This window comes from Petaurus breviceps, unplaced genomic scaffold (assembly GCF_028583685.1).
Source record: "Petaurus breviceps papuanus isolate PSGF00001 unplaced genomic scaffold, PetGlider_PUasm1.0 186, whole genome shotgun sequence".
Lineage (NCBI taxonomy): Eukaryota > Metazoa > Chordata > Mammalia > Diprotodontia > Petauridae > Petaurus > Petaurus breviceps.
In genome coordinates, this window is record NW_027185798.1 from 58,918,328 (window position 1) to 58,928,170 (window position 9,843).

Genomic DNA, 9,843 nt, shown 5'->3' on the forward strand with positions numbered 1-9,843 from the left:
TTCCTCTGCTTGCTCTTTGCCACAGCAGAACTCTGCTTCCAGAATGGAGAGAGCTTTGTCCCAAATTGCTGGGGCTTTTGCAGCTGCTGGAGCTATTAGGAGGGTGCCCTCTCTATTGCTCCCACAGGCTCTGGCACACTGGCCACACACCCCAGGACCACCACCCAAGACCACGATTCAGATCCAAGCAGTAAAACAAGAGCAATTACCCTCTGAGTAGTCACTTGGTCATCCTACAACCTGCAGGCCGGGAGCACTGGAAGAAGCCACAAGATAGCAGCTGTAGACACTGCTGTGCCTCTGCCACCTCTTGCCCTGTGGGCACCAGCTGGACTTGTACTACTGTCCCCCAGTTCCAACAGAGTTCGACACTGACCTTTTACTTTATCTTTGGAATTTATGGGTTTTTACTTTTTAAAAAATTATACACACACACACACACATATATAATATAAATATTATTTATATTTACTTATTTACTTTACTTCATCTTTATCATTGGTATTTATGGGTTAAGAAGTCTGGAAACTGCCACAGCTGATGGTGATTCACTCTCCTGAAGTCTGCTCAGTGGCTGCTGTGGTTGGGGCTGCCCTGGGGCCACAACCGCACTGCTCATGTGCTCAGCTCCCAGCGTTCTGCGATGGGCCCATCCTGTCGGCCTGCCAGGCTGCCTTCAGCAGATTTGTTTCTGTTATCTTGTGGGTTCTGTAGCTCAAAAATTTATTTAGAGTCATTTTTTTTACATGTATTGGAAGTGACTGAAGTAGAAGCTCACAACAAGTTTGTGCTTCTACTCTGCCATCTTGACTCTGCCCTCCTGGATATGTATTATTTTAAAAGTCCCCTACTGACTTCCATTTGGTCATAATGGCTCAGATTAACTGCTATCGATCTGAACTGTGATACTTGATAAAAAGTTACTGCATTTCAATAATATTGCATTTATATACATACATACATACATATATACATATATATATATAAAAAATACATAAATGGCTTTCTCCTTAATTTGCAGGGCTTTAAGTGTGAAAATCACATTTTTAGGAGGGCGGAGTCAAGATGGCAGAGTAGAAACAGGACTTCCCCACGGCTGGCTCCCACCACCTCCAACCCATGTAAAAGGGGACTCTGAGCAAACTTTGGAGCTGCAGAACCCACAAAATGACACAGAGAAGCTAACCTCCCACTGAAGACAGCCTGGCAGGGTGGCAGGAATCAGCCAGCCCAGCACCCTGGAAGCCGAGCCCAGCCCCACTCGAGGTTTTAGCCACAGGGCGGGCCTGACCAGCCACCGGCTAGAGGGACTCCAGATCACCAGCAGCTGTGGCGGTCTAGAATTATCAACAAATAGATCCTAAGGACAAAGTGATAGGTCAGTGCACTGTGGACTTTGGAGCCCAGTAGCTGGGAGTGCTTCGGCTTTTGCCCCTGGGGTGAGAAGCAGCATGGCCACATGGCAGCTTCAGTTCCTGGCCTGCAGAGTGTAGGGGGACCAAGCAACCAGTATGAGGGGTAACTGCTCTTGCTTTAACCTGCTTGGAACTGGATTGCGGTCTAGGGTGGAGGTCCTGGGGTGTGTGTCCAGCTTTCCAGAGCATGTAGAGGCTTCAGAGAGGGCACCCAATTAATACCTCAGGCAGCTAAGAAAACCCCAAAGTTTGGAAGAAAGCTCCCCTGTCTGGTGGCAGAGTCCTACTGTGACAAGCCCCAAAGTCAAGTAATTGAGTGGCAACATGATGAGGCAAAGGAAGCAAACCAAGCCAAGCAATCCAACATTAGACTCTTATTTGGGGGACAAAAAGAATCAAAGTATGGAACAGGAGGAAGACAACGACGTCAGAACTCCTGCACCAAAAGCTTTCAAGAAAAATATGAGCTGGTTACAGGCCATAGAGGACCGTAAGAAGCAGATAAGACAAGTGGAGGAAAAATTGGGAAGAGAAATGAGAATGATGCAAGAAAATTACAAATTGAGAGTCAACAGCCCGACTGAGGAAAATCGCACCTTAAAAAATAGACTAACTCAAATGGCAAAAGAGGCTCAAAAAGTCAATGAGAAGAAGAATGCCTTAAAAAGTAGAATTTGCCAGATGGAAAAATAATCTCAAAAGCTCACTGAGGAAAATCATTCCTTCAAAATTAGATTGGAGAAAATGGAAGCTAATGACTTTATGAGAAATCAAAATGCTGTTAAACAGATCCAAACCATTGAAAGAATAGAAGGCAATGTGAAATATCTCATGGGAAAAACCACTGACCTGGAAAATAGATCCAGGAGAGATAATTTAAAAATTATTGGACTACCTGAAAGCCATGATCAAAGAAAGAACCTAGAAATCATCCTTCAAGAAATTCTCAAGGAAAACTGCCCTGATGTTTTGGAACCAGAGGGCAAAATAGAGGTTGAAAGAATCCACCAATCACCTCCTGAAAAAATCCCAAAATGAAAACTCCTAGGAATATTATAGCCAGGTTCCAAAGTTTCCAAATCAAGGAGAGAATATTACAAGCAGCAAGGAAGAAACAATTTGAATATAACACAATCAGGATAACCCAGGATCTGGCAGCTTCTACACTGAGGGATCAAAGGGCTTGGAACATGATATTCCGGAGGGCAAAGGAGCTGGGATTTAAACCAAGAATCACCTACACCCAGCAAAACTGAGTATCATGTTTCAGGGGAAAATATGGTCATTCAGTGGAATAGCACTTTCAAGCATTCTTGATGAAAAAACCAGAGTTGAACAGAAAATTTGACATTCAGATACAAGAAGCAAGAGAAACATGAGAAGGTAAACAGGGAAAAGAAAAAGAAATCATAAGGAACTTATCAAAGTGGCACTATTAACATTCGGAAAAACAATAATTGTAACAAATGAAACTTTTCTCAGTATGAAAATAGTTGAAGGGAATAGAAATATATATGTGTAGCCTATATTGGAGGGTATACAGGAGTAAGAATATATATGTTAATATGTGTATATATGTTTACAGGTATACATACATAGAGGGCACAGGACCAGTTTAACAGGAAGGGATGATACTTAAAAGGTGAAATTAAGAGGCGAGACAGAAATATGAGAGGAGATGGGGAGAGACAGAATGGGGTAAACTATCTCATATAGAAGAGGCAAGGGAAAATGTTTACAATGGAGGGGAAGAATAGGAAGGCAAAAGGAAATGGGTCAACCTTATTCTCATTGAATTTGGCTTGGGGAGGGAATGAAATACATACTAAATAGGGTCTCTCCCCCTCCAGAAGAGTGGCGGGGAAGGGGATGAGAGGGAGGATAATGACAGGGAGGGCAGGCTGGGGGGGAGGGGGAGGGAAGTTGGAAGAACCCATTTTTGAAAAGGGACGGGATCAAAGCAGAGAACAGAACAAGTGGGAGGTGGGATAGGAGGGAGGGAAGTATAGTCAGTCTTTTACAATATATCTACTATGGTAATGTTTTGCATTAGTTACACATGTACAACCTATACTGAATTGCTTATCTTCCCAGTAAGGGTGGCTGACAAGGGAAGAAGAGAATGAATCTGGAGTTTTAGAATCAAATGTTTAAAAAAATACATACATATACATATATATATATATATATATATACTATTATTAATACTATTTTACATGTAAAATTGGGGAATAAGATATACAGGCACTGGGGCATAGAGATCCACCATGCCCTACTGGAAAAGTCTAAGGGGGTACTGGAGAAGATATGGGAGAGAGCAGATTGGAGGAGGGGATATCCCGTGGGACTGCTATTTTGGGGCAGTGGGTAGGGGAAAAACGGGGCGAAAATTTGTAACTCAAAATCTGGCGGAAATGAATGATGTAAATCAGAAGTTAATAAAGCATTTGAAAAATGAAAAAAAATCACATTTTAACAAGCTTGACAGAGTTAACAAAATTATTGCATTTTATTCAACCTATTAGCATATCAACATTGTATAAGATATTATTTCTCAAATTATATTTCCAAAAAAAGTTTCCAGGAGAAAAAATCTGGAAAAGTAGACAAGTATACATTAAAAGAAATCCATATAGCTTTCTGTGTCTTTTTCATTTAATCAACATTTGTTATGCTCTTACTAAGTTGTCAGGCATTGTGCTGCATGCTGGGGATGAAGGACAAAAATAAAAGTCTCTTGCCCTCAAGGAATTTGCATTCTAGTGGAGGCAATAACCTGTACCTAAATAAGTACATGCAAAATGTGTACAAAATAAATACAAGGTAATTTTTTTTTGGGGGGGTGAGGGGATTCCTTTGGGAAAGGGCAGCATTACAAGCTAAAGGGATGAGGAAAGGCTTCATGAAGACTGTGTAGCTTGAGCAGAGTTTTGAAGGAAAGAGGGGGATTGAAAGAAGCCTAGATAAGGTGCGAAAACATTCTAGAAATGGGGAACAGCTAGTACAGAGATGATGAGGAATGTATTATCCTCTATCAGGAGAAAACAAGAAGGTCAGTTTGACTGAACTATAGAATGTGGAAAGAGAATTAGTGCCAACTGTTGCTACAGATGAAACTAGGCCCCCTTAGTGCTACATGAGCCTTTGCCCAGGAAACCCTGTCTCTTTATTTCCACTGTCTACTTAAGGAAATGTGTTGCCAAGGACAGAGGGTGAGCTCAAGCTTCACCCAAATTGAAACTTGCCAACATAACTTGGAATCTGGAAAGAGTTGCCATTGCTACCCTCAGGTGCTATTTGCAACCATGAACCACGGGGCCTAATCAGAAGCAAAAGCTGGCACGCTCAGAAGTCGGTAGTCTTTGGAGCATGTTACTCCGGTATTCACATCACCTAAGTTCCTGCTACTATTGTTTCCCTCAGCTTTTCTCCAGTGACCATCATGTCCTATGAACTTCATTTTTTTCTCTGATCCTTACCTCCCTTTATCATTTTCCAATTCATGTCTTTCCTGTTCTGGGCAACTGCCCCCCCCCCCGCCCCATTAGATGTCTTGTAGGCAGGGAACCACATCTTGAATTTCCTGACAGACCCTCAATCTCATATATAAAACTTCCCTATTACTGTTGAGGGCACCATCATACTCCGAGTCACCAACATTCAACTCCTCACTATCTCTCCCTCACCTATCCAAGGTACCAAGACCTGTAGATTTCACCTCTGGTAGAACTCTTGCATGTATATACCCCCTTCTCTCTTCTGACACTGCCACTACTCTGATGCAGTTCTTCCTTACCCCACACCTGGACTATTTCAATTTCCACTCTGTCCCTGTGAGCCTTCTACCTATTTATTTGCTTCTTCTTGGTATCTCTTTGCTGTATTCTCACCAAAATCATGCCCACTAAGCTGAGATGCCCCACAGAGTTCTATGCCCCACAGAGTTCTGTCCTGGTGTTCCTCTCTTCTCCCTCTATATTCCTTCACTTGGTGATCTTATTAGTTCCCATGAATTTAATTACCATCTCTTCACTGATGATTTCCCTCCCCCCCTTCTTAATTCTGATGCCATCCCCTGTTATTTCCCATTTATAGTGTATATAGCTTTTTGTACATATTTGTTTATTGTCTCCCAGATGACAAGTTCCTAGTGGGCAGGGGCTACCTCTAAAGCTTAGCCTGGCACATTCTAGGCACTGAATAATATTTACTGATCAAGTGACTATATTAAGTGATTTGTCCATGAGGACTAATATGGTGAGTTGTAATGTATGGAAAGCTGGACTCAGAGCCAGGAAGACCTGAATTAAAAAGTCCTGTCTTTGATTACACAACCCTGGGAAAGTCACTTAAGTTAATTCAGTGCTCTAGGTAACTCTCAATGCCATGTATCACCAAGGCACTGACTTACACTACAGATGTAGTTTTCTCATCTATGAAATCACCAGGACGGTCTATATGTTCATCCAATTTGCCCATACACAAAAAGTTAGTATCATAGGCAGGATTTGAGTCACAGAAATATACACATAAATAAAAATATACACGATGTAATTTACAGAGAGGGAAACTGAAGTTCAAAGAGACTACAATTTTTAAAGGCTTAAACTTGCACTAAAGTTACACAGATAGTAAATAGCAGAATCAATATATAAACTTTGTATCTGACTCCAAATCTATCACTTTCTTGTGTGTTGTCTTCCTTTGTTACACTGTCTGACCCTAGGGTGCAGGAACTGTCTGCTTAGCATTAGGCCTAGTACATACTAGGCACTTAACGTTCACTGAGTGCTTGAAAAGCCCAAATCCTTACTCTCCCTCATTTCAAATTTCCAATGAGATGTCAAATCTTGTGTCTACCTCTATAACATCTTATCTTTTCTATTCTCTTTATTCACATAGCCACCTTACTAACTCCTCTTCCAAACTGACCTTCTTGATTCAAGTCTTTTCTCTCTACAAACCTACATCACAGTTACCATGTCACTCTTCTCAATAAACTCAGTTCCCTGTTGCTTCTAGGATCAACTATAAACGACTGAGATTTAAAGTCCTTCATATGGTGGTTCTGACTTGCCTTTCCTGGTTCAGTACACTTCATTCACTTTCTCCTGCCTAGCCAAACTGCTACCCCAGCTATACTTCACAGACAATATCCCATCTTCCATTTCTCTGGTATTAAGGCAATAAAGTGAAGTGAAATAGTGCTTGCTCTCAAGGATCTTACATTCTTTAAGTAAAGACATGTACACATGAGATTTACACAAAATATATACAAGACGATCTGGAGGAATTAGGAGGAAATCAGTAAAGGTGGAGAATGTAGAAATGTAGAAAATGGTGCTTTAGCTGAGTCTTGAAAGAGATTAGGGATTTTAAGAAGTGGAGGAGAGGACAAAGGATATTCTAAGAAGGGACAATGTCAATTTGAAGGTTATGTAGATGGGAGATGAAGTGTCAGCCGTGAGGAACAACAAAAAGGTCAGTTTTAGCAGTATGGGAAAGGGAATAACATGCAATAATATTTCAAAGTGGGCTGCAGGCTTGTCGTGAGAGGTTTTAAATGCAGTCACCTGAACTTAACTGAGAAAGGGAGTGATATAATCAGATCAGTGATTTAACAGTATCATTCTGGCAGCCAGAATAGAAGATGCATCAACAATGGGAGAGATCCAAGGTAAAGAGTACCCATTAGATGTTGCAATAGACCAGGGAAAAGAAGGTTTCAACTAGTATGGCAGGTAGGTAAGCGAGGGAAGTGAGAAAGAGATATTGTGGTAGGAAAATGAAGCTTGGCAAATTACTAAAAATGTGGGGTAAAAGAGAATGAGAAGGTCTGGATGACCCCCTAAGATTGTGAACTGGGATGACTAAAAGAATGATAAAATTTTCAACAGAAATATATAGTTCAGAAGAGGGGTGAAATATAATCAGTTCAGTTTTAATCATAAATTCAAGATACCTACAAGACAATACAATCTGAAAAGGTACAATTTTCTGATAGAGTAAATCATTTTTACCTGAAATAAAACTTCATACAAAGTAAAGACAGCCCTGACTTGTCTTAACCAAAGTAACTTAATCAATGAAGTGAAACAAAAAAAAAAAATGTGGGGTGAATTTCAAATGCCCCTCTCCATCAAATGTCCAGTTTTAGAGATTTTATTGTTGTAAATTGTGCTTTCACTGGTGTGAGGAAAGCCCACATACCAATTCATTCAACAACTTCTCTGTGATTTACAATCTAGTGAAGCTGCTTAGTGTACTGACAGGTTAAGAGACTTGTTGAGTAAGGCTTGAACTTGAACTCTTCTTGACTCCAAGGTCAGACCTCTACCCATTGTGCCAGGATGCACTAATATATGTTTACTTTACCACCTATATCACAGATCTGCTGGGAGAAATACCTCCAAACTCTACATATTTTTAAAAATCTTCCCAACTTACCACAGCTCTTAGCATATTATCGTTTTGAAATGAGAAAATTAACTTTTTCATCTTCAACTGAACAAATATTTACTAAGCATCCTAACGCTCTTCTGTACAAGACAAAGTTTATATTCATTCACACATACGTACCTATATATGTACCTATGTGTTTGTGTACATCACAGGTATACATGCATATGAATAGTGCCTGACACACTGCACCTACTACTTATTCGTTTGACACATGTTACATGTGGGGACATATATGTGTGGTGTATAAACACACATACACAGATATGTATACACGTACATATTATGCATGTGTATACATACACAACTACACAGACATGTATACGCAAACATATGTCTGCTCACACGTTCTGCAGAAACTAATTATAAAAGTGTAAACATTTTCAGTTCACTACCCTATTCGTTTCGGGGCAACAATGACCATTCGCGGGGCAGCATCGAAGGATTCTCCATTTTTAAAATGGGGAGGTGTTTTAAACCAACTAACCCTTCCCCCCACACAGGTGTGTACCTGCCCAGACTCTACTAAACAAGGCGCACGAAAAGCCTATTGTGATGCCCAGGGCTTCTAAAAAACAAACATTTTACCCCCAGCTGACTCTCCTGGCAGCAGTGCCGCAGCATTAAGCGTGCGCCCCTCAGCCAGCGGCCCAGCACATCTGGCCCCCACCCAAGCCCGTCCCACAGGGCGCAGACGACGGCGCTTTGAATCGAGGAGGTGAGCGAGAAAACGCCTTTTACCCCCCGACGACGAGGAGGGAGCTCTCGTACCCATCTCCCCGGAGAGCCGCAGTCTGAGAAGATACGGTCGGGGAAGGCAAAGCTGGGGGTCCCAAACGGGGCCAGGCTCCGGGCGGCGCAGAGCCCGCGTCCCATCATGGAAGGGAGCATATGGTGGCAGGGAAGACCGCGGTCCCTTCCGAGGCCTGCGCCTCTCCGAGCGCGAGGTCGGCCCAAAGCTCGGGCCTCCCTGCAGGCCAGAACGAAGGCGCTGGGCCTCGGGGCACTGGCTCCGGGATCGGGAGAGGATGGGGCCGTTAGCAGCCGCGCCGCGGCGGGGATAGAGACCAGCCCGTCCGGGGCGGAGCCGAAGAGGGGCTCGGAGGAAAGAGAAACCTACCGTGCCCCCGTCCTTAATGATGATTTTCTTGGCCAGCATGATACTTCGGTTCGCAGCCCGCTTCTTTTTCTTTCCCTGAGTCATTTTACCATTCTCGAGTCCGGGCGCCTGCGTAAGCCCCTCCCGGCGGGCCCAAGCTGCGAGTGCCTGGCCTCCGTGCCCCCGCAGCCAAGCCCGAGCCGCTCAGGCGACCGCCGCCATCTTGGGAACGCGGCCCGCCTCCGGCCCCGAGTCACGTCATCTCACGTCACGTCGGGCGATTCCCGAGCTGGCCCCGCCTCCGGGACACGTGACACCACCCAGCCTCTGGGAAACCGCACTCGCCTCCCCCTCCTCTGCCCAAGGGCTCGAGTCTGTTTTTCTGTCACTCAGTTTTACCACTCAGAGGTATGAGTGGGAGTGGCTTAAAGTATTTGAGAAAGAGTGGGTGGAAGGATGTTAAACAGAATCACAGATTGTGGTCTGTCCTTCGTTCTCAGAGTACATGGCACCAGGAAGGTGATGCTGTGACTTGCAGGTGAATTGGATTTAAGTGAGGCAGAGCTGGGCAAATTCACCAGCCTCACTTCCTCCTCTGTAACCATCTGGGTCCAGCAGCCAGATCTAGATGAGGATGACTAGAGAAAGCCCCAGGAGGCTCGAATACAGTGCTGAAAGGGACACTGAGCTTCCAGACTTTACAGATGGGGAAACTGGGGGCCAACATCGCGGGGGAAGCAGGCGGCGGTCAGGACCTCCAAATCGACAGCCCTGTCCTTCCTCAGCTCCGTGTTTTTTGTCTCCGAGCCTCTAAATGCCTGGAGGCAGTAGGGGTCCGGAGGAGGCATAGTGAAGGGAATGCCAGTCAGG

At 43.7% G+C, this 9,843-nt stretch overlaps 1 protein-coding gene across 1 annotated transcript in view; it reads right to left on the reverse strand.

Annotated features, from left to right (window-relative positions):
• The window catches only part of MFSD14A (major facilitator superfamily domain containing 14A), a 38,045-nt gene extending 28,792 nt beyond the window's left edge, over positions 1–9,253 (reverse strand). The window contains exon 1 of the mRNA XM_069090537.1: positions 8,995–9,253. Coding sequence (XP_068946638.1) covers positions 8,995–9,078 — 84 coding nt within the window. The 5' untranslated portion in view covers positions 9,079–9,253. The remainder of the gene's footprint in view (positions 1–8,994) is intronic.
• Between the last annotated feature and the right edge of the window lie 590 nt (positions 9,254–9,843).